Below are 25,162 nucleotides of genomic sequence, written 5' to 3'. Positions count from 1 at the left end.
ATGCAACAGCATTTTTTGACAGTGGTATTTAAGTGTTCTGTATCCATCTTACAGGACTGGAAATCAGTCAAATTGAACCAATTTTCTTTGATAAGTGAAATAGACCTGAGAGAAGCTACTATTTTTGAAACATTTCCATGTCACTCAGTTGAGTTTTTGTTGGTTTGTGAGGTTTTGTTTGTAAGACAAAAAAAAAAAAAAAGCCATCAAAAAACCACATAAAATCAATTATTCTAAGAATAGTATTGTTGATCTATTATGATAATAGAATAAGTTGATCTATTATGATCAACAGACACTGAGTAACCAGAAAGAGTTTCAGATATCTTAATAAGCCATTATCAACCAAATCTCACTTTAAAAATAGATATTTTGAAAAGAAGCCACAGTCATGAGAGCTTGATCTAAGAGTTATTTTTGGAAGTAAAGCTGAATGAGGCAACCTATCTTAGCAAAAACATCAATTTCAAAACCTGTTTCTTTATCATAAAGTATTTTTCTACTGGAAAAAGAAAAAAAATATTTTCTTTTTGCCTTTAATTCCCCAGACTTCTTTATTTAAACTCAAGTTTACAAAGTACTAGTTCTAAGTTTCTGAACTGCATACTTGGAAACATGTAGTTCTCTGAGTAGCTCACAGAGAGAGGGAAACACCCCTTCCTGACCATAAAAGGTCTGAGTGCATGTTCTCAAGTGGAAAATGTGTGGGATCTTATTTACAAACGTATAAATACATGCCATTCCTTTGCGCTCACAGGCACAGTTGAAAGCCAGCCAGAAAAGGAAGTACTGGCAACTTGATCTGAGATTTCTATTACATTTCACCTAGCGTGGTACCACTTCAGCCTCTGTTTTCATAAATGCCTAATTATTTTAGTGAATAAAGTCAGACAATATTCTCCACATATGAACTGCATTTTATAAACTTTTTTTCAGTTTCTGCACCAAACATTCATTTCCCTTCATTCCTCCCCAATACCTTTAGATCCTCCTTAGGCAGACACAGGAGAACAGGGAGAAAGGCCCTGGAGATCAGTACTGTATCCCAGCAGCAACCAATAATCTCACAGCAAGCACCTTTTCCCTCGGAAAGGATTTCCCCTCAGACAACAACCACTGCAGAGCAACAATCCACCGACAGCATCCTCAGGGACACCAGTCCCTGCTGTTAGAGCTGCCCACAAAGAACCAGGCTTGGATCCCTACAGGCTTTACTTAACAGGTTTGTTACTACTGAAAACAAAGAAACAACTTCAGCAGAGTGTGCATTAGGCTGTTCAGAATTCATTCCTTCTCTCAAAATCCGTTAAAGAAAAAAAGCTAAACAAAACAAGTAATAGTTCAGTTGCTAGACTATCTTTAAACATGGAAGGTAATCTTGAAAAATATTCTTCTAAATAATCTCAAGCCAAATAAGTAACAGTAACTTCCCAAAGTAAATTTAAAGCTGACTTTCAATTCTACAATGAAACGTAATAGTGCCACATCGTCATCATGAACTCTAGAACTGCAGAATTTAAAAATACTACCAGAAAACAAGTAGCTGCTACTAACTAGTTTTTATCTTGTCAGCTCTACCTGCTGATGTTAGTGAGGACTATCAAGTAAGTAGGTGTTATTTATTGCATGCATAAGAACCAGAACTTCAGAGTGCAGAAGAAATCAAAGGTACAAAAGTTCTCCCTTTAATCTACTTTTCTAAGAACAAATATTCTTTTTATTTTGATTGCAATCAAAAAACACATTCCTAAATGCAGAATGGCATCCAAATGCTGACACGAGAAACTAGAAAGATAGTTAAATGAAGCACCTGGTAGCATGAAATGTTTTTCTTCATTCAAGAAACCCTAGAGAATATTCTTTTTTAAGAGAAGGAGGGAGTGGAAATCAACCCCTATCACACACAAGGTGGACAAAAATGGGGGTTACCTGTGAAACTCAAAGGTAAACTTCCTTACAAATAAAATTCAAGTCTGAAAGAGAGCAAGGAAAAGGGTGGGAGACCAGCAACTTTGCAATATCTTAATATTGTTGGCCACACTGAAAAACCCCTAGGGGTAGGTTCCCCTATGAATAGGGATCTAAAATAATCAGTAAGGACCATTAAAAAAAAAAAGTATCTGCTCCTTTTAGGCAGAGGCATAATGGAGGAGTAGATTCTGGTCATGAAGGTTTACAAACTAGAAAAAAAGTCTATGGGAAGAAAACCAAGGCCAAAACAAACAGAACACCACTTGACACCACAACCTAATGCTAAGGAAAGAACACTTGAGAAAGTTTACTTTCCATTTTTACAATTAGCACCTGAATTACAACATCTTTTACCCACATTAACTATTATATACTTGAAGTGGAACATTGAAATGGTTTGATCCTGTGAAATTTATGGCTTCAACTCACTGAAGTACCTATAACTTCCAGATCTGAGTACAACACAAAGCAATTTCTCAGCATCTTTCCCATGTGCAGGGCTGCTGCCTGTCCTACTGGGAAAAGGATTACACTGCAAAGAGGAAAGCCTGAATATTAACAACCTGTCGCAAAACCACAGAGAACCAGAGAAAATACTATTACTGAGTAAATCCATGGCATACTCATATCTTGAATACTGTTTGCCAGTACTGTTTGATACTTGAAATACCAGAAGATACATAATTTATGTGCATTCTTGCTCATATCTCCTATGCCCAGACACACACACACGCATATTTACTACAGGCATACACACAAACACTATACAGGAAAACAAAGTATAGTTAAATCCAAAGCAATCAAAAGCCTGGAGCAGCTCCCTGGGGAGCCTCTGCAATAGCAGGTCAAATCTGAAAATCATAGGCAAAACTAAAGACCTAGATGATACTGAGTAAAATGATCCAACAGTGTTCATGAAGTAACCAAAAGAAGATATTAATCTGTTACATGGTTAAACTTTCTCACTATAAACTGTAAATAGCAAAAGTTTACAAGATTTCAAAAATTCATTGGACTACCAAATCCCAAAACTCTCCTTGTGCCTTAAAAAAAAATTCTAACTTCTAAAATGCTAGGAGGCAGGAGGATAGATCAGAGAATCATTGTTACATTCCTTAATGGATATAGTCAGACACAACACCTTGAGCCAACTAGACCTTGAATTTGGCCTGGGCTGGCTGCTATTACCTTCTAGATATTTCTCAGGGAGCTATCTTGGCATACAGGTTTCATTACTACCACTTTCTTTTAATCTTCAGTCTTGAGATCACAGCATAATACTTGACCTTATCTCTTCCTTTTGGCCTCATTACCATTTGATGATATTCAAAATGCACATATTATTCCATATCTTTAATTACCTTGCCTTGCCTACCTTTAATAAAATTGTTTCATCTCAAATACAAAGTACTTCTCTCTGAATACAATCAACAATATTTTTCTTGAATTCTCCTCAGCCTACTAGTTATATAAGCTAATTAACACTAAGTTTTACTTCTTCAAAAATTTTCATATTTAGATGGTAAATTGATAATTCTTAACTATTTTTTTTCTTGGTAAACAGGATTCATGTCTGAGTGAGCTTTGCAATTTTTCTGTCCATAACTCTATTCTGTTCTCATCCCTTTCTCAAAGATTTTAACTCTGTTCTCAAGTCCTAGCGCAGCAACTGTTACAGCTTCTCTTCCTACAGTATCCACAAGTTAAAAATGAAGCACAATAAATAGACATTTAGTCCCATCTTTCATGTCAAGATCTCAAACAGATTCAAAGTTGTATAAAGCTGGGCAACAGAACGACAATTACATTCTTACAGGCCCAAATGGTGGATAAACAACTTCAAGTAGTTAATAAGGGGTCACAAACTGAAGGGATTACCGTAGAACACGAAAGTTAAGTGTTTAGAAAGAAATTTATTGGAACCAGAAGTAATTCTCCAATTTGAATTTGGTCAAAGCAGTGTATTATCCTGCAGCAAGTAATAGGTGATCTTGTTCACCATCTCAACCCTCCAGCATGAATAGGGGGAGAAGAAAAAAAAAAAAAAACCAGAAGAAATCAAACAACAAAAACCCCCACAAACAAATACAGAAGGACTATCATGTCACATTCAGAACCAATACAGTTAGATAACTACCACACAGTCTTCAAACACTCTTCATCTGACAGTTTGAATTTCTTTGAAAGCCTACTCAAGTAGTAGCTAAACTGAATTTCAACTACGTTACAAGAGTAGCAGGGTAAAGAGCTCAACCTTGTGCTTTCAACTGCTCACACTTTATTACTAACTGAATGATGCCATGATACTAAGAAATATAACTAAAGTGTTACACTGAGAGATTGTCATTAAGTGAAGTCCCTGGCAATATTTTTTGCATCAAGGAGGTGATAAAAAGGTCATCATGATCCTAGAAGATTTCTGCAAGTGCTTCAAGAAAATTGTTATCACTATCTAAACCCTAGTATATAGCTAAAGGTTGAAGAGTTATAAAAAAATTGCTGAAGGTGACATTTTCATCATTAGATAACCTTCTGTAGATAGATTAAAGTGGTAAAATTTTACAGTAAAATCTGTAAATAATTAATCTGCTTTTGAGAAATCTATGAAAAGAAAACAGAATCATATCTAGCCTGAGAAATTAAAAACAGAATTTTTTTTTCCACTGTAAGAATGACAATGAGCTTTCTGAAGCTATTCAGAGTTATTTTCTGGACATGATCTCTTTCAATGTAATATTGCTTATTTGAACTGGTAATTGTAAGTGGACATCAAAAGAAGTAGGACCCAGAACCAATGTACCATATTCTTTATTTATAAAGGAATAAAATTCAGAAAAGCTGAGCTACATACAAAAGACTTCATTTCTGGAACAGAAGGAAATTCAGAGCCCAAGAATTATAAGACAAGGGTACTCACCTTAAAAGCAAAACACAAACATAATTGTCAGAGAATGAAAGTAGATTCTTTGAGTTTGATCTTGTTTGCCTAAAGACATTCTTAAAATCTGTATAATATTATTACTTTTGCCTTACTACAGTCATGTCTATTTAAACAGAGAACATATGGAACTGCAGAAGAACAGCATCTTAGTAGCAACTCTTCCTATACTGTGGAGAAAGTACTGATTTACATTGCCTAGGTAAAAAACATCAGTATCTTTCATGGAAAAGACTGGGAAAAACCATATATACTAAAGATGGCATTTGATTTTTTGTTTGTTTTTTGTTCATTTTTTTAAAGACCATCTCTCTTATGGTGCTTCTTTTCTGTTTGCTACCAACGGTAGCATTAACATAAACAGCTTGGTCCTTTGAGCAAATAATTTCATTAAGTTTATGGAGTGTTCTTTGTTATCAAGTGATCTCAAACAGAAGGACTGATCTGATTTTTATTTTGTTCAGCCTTCAGGAACTGCACCCCAGATGACTCCAGATAGATGCAAGATCCCTTTAGCCCTTCTCTAACTGTGACAGAAAGCAGATGCTAGCTGAGCATTCAAAGCCTGATGTTGACCATAATAACTTATTTCTGCAAAAGGTGATTCCAGAGGCTCCAGGGCTATTACAGACAGAAATCACCAAAGCTTTTCTTCCTCCTCTTTTCCCTGTCGATATATAAATGCATATCTAACCATTTCTGATAAAAATCTTTTTGGTAAGTGCAACCTGATGACCTTTCTTCCCAAAAATCAACCCTTTAACCAGTGTCTGGATCACACACTTTTCCCTTAGGACTTGGTTTACTGAAAAAAAAAAAAAAAAAAAAAAGTATCAAAACCACAGAACCCATTAAGGCTAAAGCCACTGTTTTTCCAACAGCCACGAAATGGTTCCCCCTGCATTTCAGTTACTTCATTTTCCTTCTCCCATCATCTTACCACAGGAATGCACTTGTTTTCCACTACTCCCTCTTTAACCAAACCACCCACTGACTTTTATAGTCATTTGGTTCATCACAAGCAGGAGACAGCCTTCAATCACAAAGTAAGTTGGGCTCAATTGGCCCTTCTTTCGAACAGAAACTCTTGTTTACATTGCCTATCAGGATACCAATGCTCATTTCAACAAAACAACCACTGTTAAAATTCAATAAGTAATTAGTTCCCATGAGATTCTGTGCACCCTACAAATAGCAATTATTTATTTCCACAAAGACTGCCATCCATGGTTTATAAACACAAGCACTCTTAACTGAAATCTAAAAATACTGTTTCCTAGTACGATGTATAACACAAGCTCTAAGTAGAGCTCCTCAACCCATATGAATAATGAAAAGTAATGGGAAGAGGGAAGGAGGGAGCAAGCCTTGGTTGCAATCTTGTTTCTCCTCAGAAACATTTCAGGCATTATGAAATCATTCTTTCCAAAAGTGCCAGGAATAACAAAAACAAACAAACAAAAAAAAATAGATAAATGGTTGCACTGAATCTATCTTGGCACCAAGATGCCACTGAGCAGTTTGTTACATTCTCTTTTCTTTCTTTAAGGACTGAGTTCCTAGTGGCAGCATAAGCATGTGACAGAAAAGAAATTATGTCAAGAACTTTCAGAGAGACATGATTTTCATATTGACATTAAGTTTCATTTTTTAAATACTTCGGTCTTGATTTTAGAAAGTATTATCATTTCCTCTTGTTTTAGGTAATGACAGTTATTGGTACAAAGCTGTCTCTTCAAACCACACTTACGGGTTTCTTTTCACTCCCTATGTATGAGCTCTAATTAGTGTGAAGTGAAAACAAAAATGCCACAGTTTCATGTTTTTCTCTGAAAAAATAAACCTCCACTCACTTCGATCATTATGGCTTAAAAACATCAATACAAAGTCAACAACTTACGAATATTGCTTTGTAACAAGCAAGCCTCAGACACAGTAAATAAAGCATTAGAAGCATGCCTACCAGTTTAGCTGAATAACAATAAAGATCTACCTTTTCAAAACACCACCACCAGCATACACATCCTATATTTTGAGGAACAGTAATTCCAAGAGAAGTCTCACTACTGCTGAAGTTTGAAGACAGTGTTTATGAAAATTTGTCTTTGCTGTTTCCAGCTTCATGTCCTGACTTTTACAGTGAAAAATCTTCCAAATTCCCCTTTTAAATAGCTTCACACACACCAAAAAAAAAAAAAAAAAAAAAAAAATCAGGTGATCTCCATCCAGTAGTATAAAACAAGTTCCTTATGCCCAGCAGTATGAAAGAAATAATTAACCCATTTGGTAATCATCAAAGTTGTTACTGTGCTGGAGACCTTTTATTCATCCTTCTACTACAAAAAGGAAAAAGATACACAGAAAACCAGTTTCTACTCAGCATTGTCACAGCATCTTATTTTTTCCTATTGATGGTTTTCAACACAGACTTACTTTTCACATTTCTGTCTTTACCTCTCAACATATAAAAACTTCCTTATATTTTAATATATATTCAGCATTGTTCAACCAACCTGTAAACTATAAAAAAAAAGCATTTATCCCTTAGCATAATGGGAGAAGTATGTTTTTTTGCTACAGTTCTTATCAAAATATTTTTAAATTCTTATTAACAGCACAGATTTTCGTATCTTTCCCTCAATATTTTATTGTAAATGGGGTAGAAATCCTGCTGTTTCAAACATACAGCTTGGATTCCTTAGGTTACTGACTAAAAGAGAACCATAAAAGAAAATAAAGCTCAAAATATGAAAGCATGATTAGTTTTAGCTTTCAAATACTATTTTACATAAATAAACTTCATTAAACTTCAACCATTATTAGCTGGGTTTTTTCTCAGATAAGAAGCAATTCAGATGCAGTAAATGATTTTTTATAGCTAGACAGGCCCACCCACCATAGCAAACACAAATACAATTGCTCAACTTAATTTCACATTTAATGGACATAATCAAAAATCTGAAAAAGAAGTCAGCTAGATATTTCTTTTTCCCAGGCTTTGAATTAAGGACAATAGCTTGATCTCGTAAATGTGCATCATGTAATTTTTTTCCTTGTAACTAGATCAAATCACTTCTCAACTTCAGTGGAATTCTTAATTCAAGGTCAAGCCATTTGGTGTATCTCAGTGAACAATTCCTCCATATATTCTTGGACTTTTTACATCTATCTACTGTCAGTGGTGAAGACATTAAAAAATGTCTTTTAGAGTACACTTTAAGTTTCAAATAATGAATATTGAGCAAAATGATGATGGAAAGAAGGGAATGTAACTGGAAGAACAGCTACTTGTGAACACAATTATACTTTAAACCCCTATATATTTCAGAGCCGGTTTTGAAGATCCTGAAGAATGGCTAGGGTATCAGGATTTAGCAATCAAGAGCTAATCTATTCTGTATTCAGTGGCAACATCTGGGTGCACATGCATATTCCAAAACCAGCTGCAGCCACATAACTGAGACGTTATCCCTCTGTGGAGCACATAGCCCAACATGCAGCTTGGATGTGAACGATGATCCACATTTACAACAGCCCCTATTGCCTGAAATGAAATGAATTTGAGAGCAGCTGACATGTAGGAGAGCAGGGAAGATTCCATTCTTCCCAAACCTCAGAAAAAGAAAGTGAAATATAAATATTGTTGTTACCTAGCAGTAGTTGATCTTCACATATACATACAAGGTTACTATTTAAAATACACACATTTATTGAATGCTTTACGACCCATTTAACATACTGATAACCCACTTTTAATTCAGTCAAAATAATTTTTACTTCATTATTCACCATCGTTGGCCCAAGCCAATTTAAAACATTAAAATTTCGCTTTCTAACAAACTACATTCTCATCTGAAATGCAAACATTGAACATAAAGTTTACCAAATATTTCCTAAAAGTGAAAAAATCTGAACAAGTCAATCTCATCCACGAACAAACTTCAAGAAACAGAACGAGAACAAACATACATTAAGCATCCACATTCATAAAAATTCAGAATAAACCACACACGAGTGCACATAACTATAAATTTGAATAATTAATGATCATCTACTCAGCAACTATTGCTAGAAATAAATGTTGGACTGTTAAAATTGGCCCTAAGAAAACTAAGCCTCCCTTGTATGATGAAATAGTTTAAACTTTTTCAGATGAATCAGAGCCATTAAAAAGATTTTGGGGGGGTTTGTTTGGTTTTTTTTTCCCCATAACAAGCAGGAGAAATCAGCTTTATGCAAGGGCATTGATCCCACCTGGAAAGAGTATTTTTAATGATAACATCATAGATTCTCAAACAATCTCAAAGAGAAGCTAAAGATCCTATAAAACTACTGGTCAGTGTTAAATATACTACAGGCACATCATCATACTCTTTCCCTAATGTAAGGGACTAACTGTGCCCAAATTTTGGCAATGTAACAATATGGAAACATTTTGCAACTAATTCATCAAGTATTATCACTACACAGTACCTCCAAATGCATCTTGACTAATGAGGCCAATCAGTTTTGTAAGATTCCTGCTGATAAGGCAAGCACATGCTTTAGAAACATGTTTATCTTTCTACTTGACAGCAATACAAAACCATCTTTTACCCCACAAGCAATATGATAATTTTGCAAATAAGGTAGATATTCAAGTAACAGAGCTCACTTTACTAGTACACTCACTTTACCAAGATGTGGCATTCTTGAGGTGTAAGGTAAAACCAAAGATGGTCTTGATCTCTCCTGAGGTGAAAATTAACAAGCTCAAAAAAACCTATGTGAGTTCTGTTTAGACTTAGCCTAGGACATCCACTTTCCCAAACACATGCTACTTCTTGCAGGTATAAAATCAAGATCCCTCATGAAGAAACCAAAAAAATGGCTGTTCATCATTTTATGCCAATCTGTACAAAGGATCTTAGGAAGATAGGTAAAGATTGCTGAAGGAGTCAACTGCCATGAATTCAATTTCAGAAGGAATACCTACAGGGCTGCATTAGCACTACACATAAGTACTTTGTGAATTCTGATAACAGCAAGTACTATGAGAAATACAGTGAGTGCTTAGAGGAAATTTTTAGAGTATTTCAAGTTTCAAACTCTAGTCTGCCTATAGATATTCAGTGCACTTGGAGCCTGGCATTTTTGAATGACACAAGGAAAAGAAGGAAAGGCCATCAAGAATCCTCAGTCGTATTTTAAAACCGTAGGCAAAGTCATGTACAAGTTTCATCTCCTTTTTTAGAAATAATGTTTATTTTGGAACCATTAGTTGCTAGCTGTCAGTTAAGAGGTTTTACCTTACTTTCAGGTCCACTATAATTTCACAAGCAACAGAAATGTTGGTAGGTATGAACATCTCTGGGTAACAACAGACAAACTAAGTAGTAAGATATGGAAGCCTTGAGACATTAAGACAGACCACTTCCCAAAAATGTATGTTTAAAACACAAATTTCCAATAACATAAATGCAAATCTTTTACACTTGACATTGTATAATGTAACATTCATTTGAGAATCACTTTCTGAAGGGCTTCTTCAAATGCCATATAAGTACACTTCCCAGGTAACAACTATTATTTTCACATGCACATTATGAAGTATCTAAAAGATACATCAACAGCTCATTATTTAGCACTGTATGTACAAATAGGCAGCTCTACCCCTGTACAGTTAACACAACTAATTGCAAACTTGTGCTGAGTAAGGTTATTTTTGCTCTGAAATGATCTGTAGATTTTAGTGATGAAGGGTTATGCAAAGTAGCTGAAGTTGCATTGGTAACAGCAGAGCTGAGCATCTCAGCATTTCACATCACGAGATCTCACACCTCATGAGAAGGAAAGCATCCCAGAGCAGTTAACACCACTGTCCCTTCCCAAAACGTGAGACAATTATCCATGCATAAGGCAACATTTACATCAAAGCAAATAAATTACATGCAGAATGCATCTCAACATGCAGAAGGCTTAGTTATCTTATTTTCCACTCTACTTTTTCAGTACTTTCTAACAAATGATGAAGTGAGTCACAAGGGCCTTGCGAGCTGACACACTATAATATTCAGTGTTCAATTAGATCCAACATAAGTTTCTGTGACTAGCACAGCTTAACTTGGAGCACAGTCGCTGCTGTTCTGTGCAAACCTATTTATACTAACAGAGCAGAGAGCCAAAACGGTTGCTTTTGTTGCTAATTAGTTCAGGCATGTTTGAATCCAGAGGGGAAACACTTTCAGTTTATTTTCCCTAGGAATGCTACAAAGCTCCACTACAGCTTCACAATGTAACCATGTGGATCAAGAGAGGCCTCTGATTCACTTAGAGAAAATACCAAATCATATTACTGAATTGTTCTCCTGTTTCTTGGCTTTAATCTGAATCCTCTAAAATGTTTGAAAACATAGTTTCTGAGAATTTGTCATCTGTAGTGTCAAAGGCATTCATGGCAGAAAAAGCAAACCTTGTTGAGGGCAAAATTCAGTCAAGATGACTGTAAAACCTAATCCACACCTTTGAATTTGGACTGAATATCCATCACTTTAACATCTTGTAAATGACCCAATTTGTTTACATGGCCCTGTAGCTTTTTATGACTTTTCCATAAAGAAGTTATTACATCCATTCCTTTTATTTTGTTTTAGAGCATTTGAATGAGCCCCAGAACCACAAGCAAGTGAAACAGACTCTCTGCAGATGGAATTGGCCTCATATAACTCTCCACTACCGGTGAAATAGTCAGAACAACACTTTGAGTTTGGAAATGCCATACCTTCACATACAGCAAAAGAATTTCCTGGGCCATATGTCTTTTTTAACGTTTAACTATTTCATAAAATGAGTACTGGTTTCCTGTCAACCCAAGGAGGAACATGGAGCCCCTCTCCTGGCTCCCATTGTTTGGAACGAGGGTGAAGGCAGCCAGATGGTTACACAGAGAAGTACACAGAGGGAGAAAAATTAAAAAAAACTAATAATCAAACACGGATATTCTAGCTGCTATCATGCAATAGGTCACCCAGTGAGGCCCCTGAAATAATAGTTTAATAAAAAACTGGACAACTGAGTGTTTTGAAAAGAGTACAACTAAATATAACAACTGAAACAAACAGCATTATGCGCTAGTTCACATATCAGTATCCTTGCCAGGAAAGTCCTTTTCCCACTTCACGTGCTTTTAAACAAATAATGCTTAAAAAGAGGCATAGAGAAACTGAGAGCTATGGATTGACATGGAAGGTGTGCTAAGAACATCTCCAAAACCATTTTTCCAGGGTAAGCTACTCTTTGAACATGACACTCCCTGGTATTTTACACACCAGCTTTTTGTTCACAGAACCTTACAACTTTGCTGATATGTGCCAAACTGAGTAATGCTTTAAAGATGTAGAATATCAAAACTACAAAAAGGGCACCACTCATTTACCCTTTACTGTCTGAACCTAGTTCGAAGCCCACTTATCAGATTACAGGGCCAAATCCCTAATTAACTGCAGCATCTAACCTCCTGCCCCCCCACCTTACATGATTTATTGCCAATTCATAATAAGAATATTACAGCAGCAACAATGCAAAAAGGAATTAAATCTACAGGAAACACAAGGAGCATTGTTTCCTTTTCCCAAGACATTCTTTACTTTTTCTGAGACAGACAGACTTAACATTTCAAGAAAAGCCACATAAGGGTGATAAGGGAATTTAAATCCAGCACTGAAAATTATCACTGGCTATGCCAGACATTTGCTGAAAGCTAGGAAGACCTCCCTTACTTTCCTTTAACAGAACTGTAATATCATAGGGAACGTAATAGGATAGGTATCCAACCAATGGCTCTATTAATCTAGAAAACCAACAACTAAAAAAATTAAAACCAAAGACTTTTAATTCCAGCCACAATGCTGGCAAGGGCACCACCAGAGGACCTCAGCCTCCCTGCCTTTATCTTGCTTTAATCAGGCTCAGTGGTACCCTCCATTTCATGTTAAGAAATCATTGTGACAGTGATCAAACTGAGAAATGCCTATGCACTATTTTAATGCCGTTAGTAATCAGTTTTAACTAACTCAGGGAGAGGTTTCAGTGTTTTGGGCTTTAAGGGAATAGAGGAACAGAGGTGTTCTTCACCCTAGAAGAATATCCTTAAAACATCTGTGTTTATATTGATACCTTGAATGAATTTACCACAAAGTGCAAGATTAATGAATGTTTTATGAGTATTAATTCATAAAAAGGCACATTGCCACTGAGAAAAAAAATATGTTATTGATTATTCCCTTACAACTCTCTCATTTTCACTACTATAAAAGGATGCTACTACATGGGAGATAGCCCTTGAACATTTTCCTATTTCATTTCTGTTTCTGCCTGTATTGTGTTGGATTGCACAGAGGTTAATTCATATTCACTTTCCCCAGCTCCAAACACCTGCATATGAAAATGGCAGTAAGAAAACAAAATTTAAAAAAAAAAAAATAGAAAAAAGCAGTGACTATCACTGTGAAGACCTTCACTGTAGAGTTAACCTGCCTAAGTCTCAAATTAGCCCAGTGTAAGAACAGCCACACAGTGAAATAATCCAGTGGCTCAAAGAGCTAACTAAACAGCTGATGAGTTCTTTTAATTTCAGTTGCAGCCAGCTCACCTGATGGTCAGCATAAGTAAAAGCCCATTGACATGGGTTGGGGGTAGCACACACTGGCAGGACTTCAGAAGCATCCACAGCAACAAGAAGCCAAGCAGGTTACGAGCTCAGGGCAAAACTATGGTCGTGCCTATGCAAGGTGAATGCCAAAATCCAAAGCGGTGGGCATACTCAAAAAGGTGTAATATCTGGAATAGAACTAGTAAACTCAGAGAAAAAAAGAGACAGCCCTTGCTGACCCTAATACAAGAAGGCCTGCAGGAGAACAGGGAACTAGCTGGGATCTCCCCTTTTGTTTACATTGATTATTTTTTTTAGTAGTTCTTATACTCTCTGTATATAAGACTTTCTCCCTGAGCATCTAGAGTCCTGCTTTGTGTCACCCAACTAACCAAATTCTGTGGAAACTGATTAAGTTATGAAAATGTATAGAGTTGCTGTCGTACACATGCTTTGTAAAGATGAGGCATCTTCCTCTGTTAGAAGACTGCTTAGTATGCTGTAGGATCATAAAGCTAAACACAAATAGCCAAATGTAACACTGGAGATACGTTTTTAAAATCTCAGTAGAAAGATGTCAGGAAGAGAAGAACAGAAGACAGATGAACCCTAAGGCTAGGATATGTATAGATGGAGCAATGAACAAATTTTCCAGTCGTTGCCACCTTAAAACAACATCTTACAATCTAAGAAAATCTCTTGAAAACACTACTTCATATTTTAGCTTCACAATAACACATTATGAATTTTCACTTACCTACCTGAATAAAAGCATTTCACATTCAAACACAAGCTGCAAAAGTTTTCCCAAAATGGAATGGCAGGAGACAATTGTAAGTTTTAATATACAATTAATTTCTCAGAAACTCTGAAACAACAAAGCACTTATACAGATGCCTAAGTGTGCACTAAAATAAGCTGTGTGCTGTGTGTCTCTTTTCTGTTCTGTAACTTTTTCTAAGTCCCACTGTTCTCTGCTAAAAGACAACATACATACAGACTAATTCCTAAAACACATACCAGGAAGTGCATTCTTCATGGTATGCACTTTGTGACTAAAAAGCAGAGGCATGGTTTTCTGATAAAACCAAGAACAACCTATTAAGCAATTGAAGAGTCTCATTTCCAGCTAAGGGAAGTGGGCTTGCTCAGCACATCCTCTTTCTAGTAATCAGGAACTGCCAAACATAGCAAAAAAAAAAAAAACACAACCAAAAAACAAACAAACAACAACCCCAAACAAACAAAAATCCCCAAAACCCAAACAAACAAAAAAAATAAACCAAAAACAAACAAAAAACAGCAACCACCCAACAAAAAAAAAAACCAAGACCACTCTGCTATAGTGCACAACCACTGCTATGTGATGCTAATCAATACCTTTCTATTACTTGTTGACTATGTAACAATTAAGACTCAAAGGGTTTAGACAAAGTTATAGGATTAAAAAGACTTTATGTTTATGTGAAGACAAAGTTCAACATAAGCTCTTTGACTATGTAGCTGTCACTGTCTCAAGGTCTGCCCCATGTTTCTTCTTCATTATAAAACTCTGACTGACAGACAAACTAAAAAAACCCAAACAACATGACATGGCACTTTAAAGCCTAATCAGCAAACCTAGTAAGAACTAGTTAATGCAAAAACACAATTTCACAATAAATTCAATTCAAGATACTTAACAAACATACAAGAAGGTTGGAATGACTATATATTTGGGACAACTAGCAAATGGTCTGTGCTTTCAAAATCCTACATTTACCTAACAGAAGAAACTCAGAGAACCTGCAGGACTAAGAAGTCCCAAACAGCACTCTGCTGAATGGTAGACAATACATCAGAAGTCAACTAAAAAGGCAAAAAAACAGTTATAAAAGTTTTCTTCCTCTGCAATTTACTGTGGTGTTGAACAATTTCTCTAATTTGCCACAATCTTTTGCTTAAAGTCAAAAGAGGTTGTGCTGTAATTCATCACTTTCCAGGAAAAAGGCTTTAAAACATTTCAAAACCAGACTTGAACTAAATAGAAATAGACTAAATTTGAGAAAAATTGCATCACTATCAAGTTTCCTTTTAGATGACATGTTTATATTTTATACTTCCTTATCTTTTTAAAATACAGAGAATTTCTGCTACCCAGCAGTAGTCAACAGGCTGTGCTGGCAGTCTTCAATGCAACAAGAGTCAGCAGAAGTGGCATCCCACCACTACAAACTATGTTCACTTAGAAGAGATAATTTTGCCATCAAATGACTGCGTTCAAGCGAAAGCACTGACATTTACATTTGCATCTGCAAGGATTCAATGTGCTGCATCACTTGGACATCCCCACCTTTTCCAGGTGTTTGGCCCAGCTTAAACTAACTTAATCAGAAACTCTTTTGAGATGCCGTCCCCTCTCTGAATAAGCTGGAAGCTCCCTTTGGAGACACACAAATCAGAGAATCCTTTAGATGGTTCTAAGGAGGCATGTCAGGCCACGTGCAGGTCAAGGGGATGAGAAAAGCTCCCTCTGGCACTTCGGTTACACACTCAGTTCCAGCTGCATTCATTAGCGTTTCCCAAGGATGATCTGAGATATGCAAGTCTCAAACTCTGTCTCAAGGGCACCTCTTTGGGTTTTTTTTTTTTTGAGCTACATAAATCATGCCTGTCATTAAGAAGCAGTCAGCTACTGAAACTGATTATTAACAGTTTCCATTTATGTGCGGGAAGAACAAACAAAACAAAAACAAACAAACAAAAAAACAATCACCACCCAACACCTTAAAAGAAATTAAGATCGGTAAAAAGACAGATCATGACCGGTACGTTACTCCAGGATTAATGCGGGTGCTTCAGGATTGACAGAAATCAAGTAAGTGGTTTAGTGTTCTAAGATTTATTTCAGCAACTCTATTTACTGCTGTTCATTCATACTTGAAACTACCTGGAGGAAAGTTAGTATTTCTCATTGGCCCTGGTGAGTTGCTAACTGATCTCAGGTTCTTGGCCTTCTGAAGTCACTCATTACTACACTTTAAACATACACGCCACAAAAGCTATACACGTCGTTGCTTATAGCACCCAACAATAGTTTTTTCTATAGAGACATCCTCATATTTCTCACAGAAAACATAACAATTGATAGTTTAGCAGAGTTCCTTTAAACATTTATTGCATCTTCTTCTAACAGCCAAGAAAACAGTTTAGATTCTCCTGCCATCTCATGTTGTCTCAAATCTATATTAAACCAATAATATCACATAAGCAGGTGCACTCAAACCATCGAGGTTAAATCATTCACGTTACTCACTCTACCAACAGCTCCCTCAGATGCTGCTGAAACTACAGAAAGAAGATGAAGATACTATATCAAAAACAGCCATCAGAAGTAGATGAAAACGAAGTAAGAAATATAATAGAAAGAAGAAATAAGTAAACCATCCAGGTAATCAAATTCAGCACATAAGAGATTCAGTTTTGTTCTTCAAAAGAAACTGAGAAATCAATTTTTCTTGACTCTTTACTTCAATATGGAAAAATGGTGATAAATACACCATAAGAGAAATGATAAAGCCACCTAAGTATGAAAAACCCTTCAAAACATAATCTGCTCTTTAATATGACATGAATTATAGAAATAAAATCCATCCAGATAAATGGCAGCCATCACCGCATGCATCATTTACTGCTACTTTGCTTTCCAAAAAACGTGCATAAACTCCTTTGATCCTCCAGATGAATATTTACTCAGTTGAATAAAATAAAAACATTAAAGATAAACAGGAATTTTTCAAGGAAATCACATAAAACCCCTTACTGTCAAGCAGAGTTACAAATAAAACCTGTTCCTAAAGAAAATATCACTATCACAGAGGAGAGGCAAACCAAAACATGGAGGTAGTTTTAAGTGGTTTTAAATGGAGCTAGGCTTGCCCCACAACTACCAACACACTGAATTTCCAGGAGGTAACAGCAAAACACTGTGTTCTAAACATATTTAGTTTACAAAGAAATATTTACACTAGGAAATTGCCACCTAATACAACATTCACTATACAGTAGAAACAAGAGAGGTCCTTATGTCTACCATTAGCAAATAAGTTGAGTTAAATTGTAATTTTGAAGTTAATAATAATTTAGCAGAGAGATAAGTAAATATCAGTTGTGAACAAATTAATTCCTAAGCACATGCTTACCCTTTGTAATACAAGTAGTCCCACTGAATTAATAACTGGTCATAGACATCTTCAGTATCACCTCGAAGCAATAACTATAGCACCCATGTGTGCAGCTGAGTAACATTGTAATCCATTCTACTCCAAAACTTCTTGGCCATTTCGCAGTTTTACAAGTTGAGGACAAAATTTTTATTTGTAGACTGAGTGAGTAAAAAAAAAATCTCCCTCTCTCCTGACCAGAGATTATTTGGCATGTGAACAGCAATATCTCATTCTCATACTCCAGGGAGTTTTAACCTGCCTCTAGCTAAAAGCTATACAATCTTTAGATTGCAGCAGAGTGTAAAAATCACTCTAATTAAATCAAGTAAGAACTGGTTTGACCAGTGTTACCGATCCCCCAAATAATTAAAATCAGTTAGAAAAAGTCAAGGGTTGGTACTTAGCTATACCTAAACTGGTTCAATTGCAAAAACTACTTTAAGAATTAGCACAACTGTAAAACAAACCAATAGTTCCAAGTATAAACTACCACAGAATACAGTTTCAGGGCACTTACAAAAACAAAACAAAACAAAAAAAACCAACCAAACAAATTCTTATGGCTTTGCATTTGTTCTAAGATGTAGTGACTATCTTAAAGCATGCCAAATTGCATTGCAAACCAGTTGAAGCCTGACCTAAGCCAGCTGTGTTTCTGATATATGTGAACAAAACCTAGTTTGTACTGTCACGTATACTTACACCTCTTTACATATTACATTTACTTATTTACATAGGTTTTGCTTCTATGCTGTATGATCTACCTTTTACACTGTTGTGCTCCCACTGTTGGACCCTGCAGGCCCTTCAGGGCCCAACTGCATTATCCTGTAACAAACCTTTTAGAGCAGACTGACAGCATAGCAGGTTTCCTTGCACTCCTGACAAAGTTAAAGCAAAGCAATGACAATACTCTGTGTGTTGATATGCTCCATATGCACACCATGCAAATTTAAGAGAAGGCAGCGTAACAGCACAAGACATTATTATAAAATTGCCAAGCCCATTTTGTCACAAACTGGTGCCTTGTAGCCTCTAAACACCAGGTAAGATGGGAAGGGGTAGAAAGTGAGTGATTTCTCACACAGAGCAGATAATTTCCTGTACTGTGCACAAAGTCTGATTGGTTTCCTGTCAGAATAGCCGGGTCTCTGAGTCTTTTGATCACTTTCCTCTGGCCCTTCACAGTTGCTCTGATTAGAGATTGATCCCCATGCTGCTCTTTGATCAGCAGCTCCGACAGTCTGCAGGTGCCATATATCATCACATTAACAGGCCACTGCAGTATTAATCTCCCCCTTCTAAATTTGTTAGTGCACTTCATATTCTACTCATTCACAGAGCACTTGCAGAGGTCTCTGAAACTTTGCTTTCTATTACAAGATACAACGTAGAATACTTTTATCTGGGGAGTCCCAAGTTCAAAGTTGAGAGAATTGAATTAGCCTCGAACCTGCATTTCTGCTTTATTTCATTACAGTTCAGAGAGTTTTGAGAGCTCCCAGATTGGCCTTTTGTATTGGTTTGTGCCCATGGAGCAAGCTTGTTCTAGATGACATGCAAAGTACTAAGTTTTTCAAACCCCCCCCTGCCCCCTCGCTGGCCCCGTACATTAAACACCAGGGTTTCCATGCATGTATGCTAACAGCCTTAGATTTAGATATTCTACACTAAGTGTGGGTTCATGCAGTATATAACGTTACAGTTTGTAAAATATTCCTTAAAATGACTTCATAATAGTAGATCAAGAGGAAAGGCACTTAAAAATCTGAATAATGTAAATCATATGGAGTTCAGAGGCTAAGCAAATTACACACCCCGAAGCTGCCCTTGCTGTATGAAAGGAGCCTTTCTCCAGTTCAGCGCAGCCCCAGCCCAGGGGAACTTGCATTTGAGAGTTTTCTAAACATTTCAGGTACACTTGAAAGTTGAAAGTAATTCTCATTTCCTATGCAGGATTAGCTCGTTTCCAGCCCCTACAAAATACCACTCATTCACGCTCAGACACAAAAACCCACAATCCCCCCCAACCCCCCCCTCCCCGAGAGCATTTAGGGTACAAAGGTGCGCGGGTCGTTGTTGGGTTTGTTTGGCTATTTTTCTTAGCGGAGCGGGGAGGTTGGAGGGGAACGGGGCACTTTTTGCACCTCAAATACCGCAGAGGAGGGAGCCTCCGAGCCGGCGCCGGGCTCCCCCCCGCCCGCCGAGCCGCTGCCCTTTTACCCACAGCGCTGCCCCAGCCGGCGGGCAGAGCCCCGGCTGCCGCCCCGCTCTGCCGGCCACCACCCCGCGGGGCCGCGTCCCTCCCCAGCGAGGGGCTGCCCCGCAGGCGGCGGGAGAGGAGAGGAGAGGAGAGGGAGAGGAGAGCTCCGCGCCGCGCCGGCCGGGCGCCCGCCCCCGCCCTGCCCCGGGCTGCGCGGCGGCGGGTACCGCGGCTCCTTACCGTTCTGCTCCTTGGCGCCGGAGAAGGCGAACTTGCTGCTGAGGTCGGACTCGGCGACGGCCCCCTGCCTCCGGCCGGCCAGGGCAGATGTCACCAGGAGCAGCCCGAGGAGGAGCATTGGGCCGGCGGGGCGAGGGGCTCCGGCACAGCAGGCACTGGCGGCGAGGCACCGAGGCCCGGGCGTCTCTCAGCAGCGCCCGGCGCGGGCTGCGCCGCTGGGGAGAAGGCAGCACTGAGCCTGCTCTGGCAGCGGAGAATTGCAGGGTACTTTCCACATAATCCCATCCAAAACTTTTTCCTAGAGCGCTCCGCTGTGTCTCCAGGTTTTGTTTTCCTTTGCCTTTTCCCCTCTCTCTTAAAAAGAAGAAAAAAAAAAAAAAGAGGGAAAAATAATAATAATTAAAAAAAAAAAGAGGATCAAAGCAAAATCTGGACCCAGACCAGCTTCCCAAGGACTAAACAATCCGTGGTGCCGTGGCGGGCGGGGGCCGGAGAGGCCGGGGCCGGTGCTGCCGGCGCGGAGGAGCGCGCACCTGTCAGCGGCACCGGCGGGGGCGGGCGGGCCGCGCTCGCACACAACCCGCACAGACTCCCTCCCTCCCTCCCTCCCCGCCCGCTGCTCGGCGGCCGCGCTGCCAGCCTGGGCCGTGTCTCTCGACTCCCCCCCTCCCTCCCACGCCCGCCGTCCCATCACGGCGAGGGCGGCACCTGGCGCGGCTGTTTACGCCCCGGGAAGTTGTCGGTGGGAAGAAGGAGGCGAGCGGGGCGGCCCCCGCCGCTGCCCCCCTTGCTCGTGGCCGAGCGGCGGCGCAACAGGTGCTGGGGCAGCCCCTGTCCCCGGCGGGGAGGGGACCGGGGGGGCCTCCTGCCGCCCCCTCTGCCTCAGGAAGGGGGCTTCATCCGCCCTCCCTCCTTCCCCCGGTGAGGAACCGAGGTCACCGCGGTCCGGAGCCAGGTTCTGGGTTTGGTAGTTAAGAGTGAGGTGAGTTTATTGGGTTGTCGTTATGGCAATTGGGTTCGTGCTTCAAAATTTGATGCTTGGTTAAACATTTCATCTGAAGGATACCCTTTATACTGGCAAATAAAATACGGAGAGGAGGTTTTAAAACATACTCTGGATGCTTACTTTTTTCTTCTTCTTTTTTTTTTTTTTTTTCCCTTGTGATAGAACTTGCTGTTTTGGTTACCCTGAACTGGACCTCCAACATTGACATAAGCACATGGAAACACAGGTTCAGCTCTTTTTAACTGTCCCTCGCTTGCTGAAATACCATGCAGTACTCAGTGAGGTGGTATCTGTAAAGCAGACAGGATTGGGTTCCCTTCTGCTGTTTCATCAAAAATCAGAGCTGGGTTTATGGGAAGGAGTATTCCCCCATTAACACTGCTGAGGACTAAAACGAATGATGATGTTCAGCACCTATATGGATCTTCATTAGAGATGGCATTTCCAATTTGCCAAAGGGTTTGAACTGTGGCTATGTGATGGGTCTGGGTAACAAGACTGGACACTAACTACATACCAGGAGGCTGAAAAAAGCAGTAGAAAGGACAAATCTTTTTCTCTTGACAGAAGTTCTGGAAGAGTTTCTTAATTGTGACTTCAGCCCCCATATCTCTGAGGTGGTTTTGGGGATGGATGGGAAGAGCAATATAACCATGGTATCACTCACTGTCTGTGCAAGATACACAAGAGAGAAACTGAGTCTGCTCTGCCAGAGTCTCGAGCACACACTACATAAATTTCTTATCCTTTGACCCAGCTCTTTCCATTATATAACTGAGCTGTTTCTTCGCCTCAGCCAAAGCAACCCTTGAGACAGTGATAAACAACCCCTCTGTTTCTAATAAGTGACATATTTCCAGTAGCAACTGAAAGCTGTCCAGCCAAGTTGGGCTGTCTTCTGAAAAGCAGACTTGGAGCATATTGTAAATAGCAACCCTTCACTTACAGAGCACGAAGAAAGAAACGCACTGCACAAAGCAGATTATGTACTTACTTTTATTATTGTTAGCATTACTATTTCTTTGGTTTCACAATTGTCATTTTTAAATGGAAATAAAAATAACTTGTACTACTTCACAGGTCTCCTGCCCCGATGATTACAAGCAGTGGGTTTTTTAAATCAAATAAACAAAGTATTACACTGTAGCTTAACCTTCGTTGCCTGAGGATTTTGTGGGATTCTTTGAATTTTGGACAATTGATGGCAAGTTCACTCTGAAAAACATGGACATAATGTCTTACACTGTGCACATCAAAAATAAAGAATCCATTGAAAAATCATAAATCTAGGCTGCATAAGGCCAGTGTTTCATCTGCAGGTGCTGGACCATGCCCAGAGAAGGGCAGTGGGGCTGGTGAAGAGGCTGAGCACAAGTCTTATGAGGAGAGGCTGAGGGAGCTGGAATTGTTTAGCCTGGAGAAGAGGAAGTTTGGGGGGTACCTTATCACTCTCTGCAATTACCCAAAAGGAGGTTGTAGCCAGATTAGGGTCGGTCTATTCTCCCAAGTAACAAGCGACAGGGCAAGAAGAAACATCCTCAGGTTGGGCCAGGGGAGGTTTAGGTTTGATATTAGGGAAAAATTCTTCATAGGAAGGATTGGAACAGGCTGCCCAGGGAAGTGGTAGTCACCATTCCTGAAGGTATTTAAAACACATATAGATGAGGCACGTGGGAACATGGTTTAGTGGTGAACATGGCAGTGCTAGGTTTGTGGTTGTAGTCAGTGATCTTAGAGATCTTTTTCAACCTAAATGATTCTGATTCCATGGTCCTGGCTCAGATTTTCAAAGGAAAATGCAAGAACCCACATAGTGGATGAACATGGAATAACACTGCCTGGGGAGGAAGCTTTAATTCTAAACCTCCTGTAATTAAAGATCAGGGTATATTTTACCATTCTTAAGGCTCTGCTTCTTTTCAAAAATGCTTTTGTTGCTAATCCCATCCAAAATATCATGTGCAGTAATCTCCATCCTTGTAAGTGTCCAATCTTCTCTGAAATTCATGCTAAACATTTATCACAAGCTACATTTATTTTTAATGTTATTGCTCTCCAGTTTCAGCAGGTATATATGTATGTGCTTGAGTTATGAAAACAGATAAATATAAATTATTTACTTTCTCTACCCTGTTCATTTTCTGTATCACAGCCATATCACATCCTTTCCCATCTAGGCATTTTTACTATGGTTGTCACATGAACATCTCTATAACTCTAAGCTTCTCAGAATCCCATCTAGTTTTGTTGTGTTTTATTTGGGGTGAGACAAACAGAACATGACACTCCAAGTGAAGGCCTAATCTAACATTATACAGTGAATGAAGATGGAATATTTCATTGTATATATTATTTCATGTGCATGTCATTTATATGATCTACTCATGTACTCAGAAGAATTGGCATAAAAAAATTATGTTCTAAATGGTTGGACAATTGCAACAAACTAATGTATATATAGTTCAGACCACTCCTTCCAGTGCATGTTGTGTTGCCTACATTGAACTTCACTGGGGACCATGATGCCAGTGCAGCTAAGAGTTCTGATGACTCCAGTGCCAAGTACAAATTTCTCTGGATATCATTCTTTTCTATGTACATAATAAATATTTTTAGTTACATAAAGCTTTATGTTCATAACTTTTCTCCATTATTAGAATTGCATGCCAGTTTTTGTCTTTTTTATCAGTTATTTTGCCATATCTCATCTCAGAATTACTTAGTTTACACTCTGTAGTCCTTCAAAGACTTTTTTTCCCCATAGGTTGTTTTATGTTGTTTTTATAATCCTCATTTAGAACTTTTTTTGAAGCAGTATTTCTTATACTTGAATAGCATTTTAATTATCTAGATTATGCCACAGGAATTTTTTGTTATTGAGACTTAGCCATGAGGGAAAGCAAAGGAAATTTGGCCTGTTACGACATCAGAGACTTACTGTGATGGTGTATAGACATGGTACTCCTGAGCTATACATATCCTTGAAATGAAAAGGCTTTCTCTGGGATTATTTTTACCTGAAAGAGCTACCATTAAAATATGCATTCATTACACAATCTTCAAAGCCTTCCCTTACATCAGCAAATAGAATTTCCCACACCAAAGTCAATATAAGAGATCACAGTGCCAACAGAGGTGGATGGTTACATGTGCTCCAGGCCTTGTTCCTTCACCACTTTACAACAACAGAGATTCCCCCATTACAAGGCAAGGTGCATAGGTGTTCCCAGACTGCCCTTTATGATCTGTACTGATGCCAAGACATCTTGACTGACTTCAGGGGGCTCTAAATATCCCAAGCATGTTCTGCGAGGAAGCGTACTCTTTCCTTTTTCTATATACTGTCTTCAGCAAGACATTTTTCCCCCTCCATAAGGTATGCAATGAGATAAGCATTTCTCTCCTGAGAAGGAATAGAGTGAGGAATAAAATGTTTTGGGGGAAAATAGGAAAAGGCTGAGATATTAATCCATTTTTAGCCATGGTGTACAACCAAAGGGAAATGCTTCTGGAGGCAGGTAGCTCTGCAAATGCATTTACTCCTATCAGCTTCATGTCTCACCAAAGTTAGAGCTGGGCATTTACATACCTTTGCAATATTAGGACCCACTGTTAAGAAAAGCAGATCGATTCCCTTTTATCTCCACAGCTTGTTTCACTTCTTAATATGAATGAGGGGGAAAAAAAAAAAAGAATTAATACATATGTACATCTATATTTCCATATATTCCAAATGTACCTGTATAATACTTGTAAGATCATATGAAAAGCAAAACTTAAAATCTAATTTAGAACTAATGAATATCTGCTCATCCAGACACACAGGCAAATGTCTGCTTTTGTGCAAGAAGCTCCTGATTTCAGTGTAGCTACACATTAATTAGTTGCTGGTATAGAATTGTTGAGGTTTAAATGTTTATGCTTACATTATGGAATTATTTTTAATTTATTAATTAGTTATTAAATATTT

The 25,162-nt window shown here is 38.4% G+C and overlaps 1 protein-coding gene across 1 annotated transcript in view; it reads right to left on the bottom strand.

The window, feature by feature from the left end:
* The window catches only part of PDGFC (platelet derived growth factor C), a 124,840-nt gene extending 104,228 nt beyond the window's left edge, over nucleotides 1-20,612 (bottom strand). The window contains exon 1 of the mRNA XM_050338624.1: nucleotides 20,187-20,612. Coding sequence (XP_050194581.1) covers nucleotides 20,187-20,304 — 118 coding nt within the window. The 5' untranslated portion in view covers nucleotides 20,305-20,612. The remainder of the gene's footprint in view (nucleotides 1-20,186) is intronic.
* Between the last annotated feature and the right edge of the window lie 4,550 nt (nucleotides 20,613-25,162).

This window comes from Myiozetetes cayanensis, unplaced genomic scaffold (genome assembly GCF_022539395.1).
Source record: "Myiozetetes cayanensis isolate MyiCay16 unplaced genomic scaffold, myiCay2020 scf7, whole genome shotgun sequence".
Lineage (NCBI taxonomy): Eukaryota > Metazoa > Chordata > Aves > Passeriformes > Tyrannidae > Myiozetetes > Myiozetetes cayanensis.
This window is presented reverse-complemented; position numbering and strand designations above follow the sequence as displayed.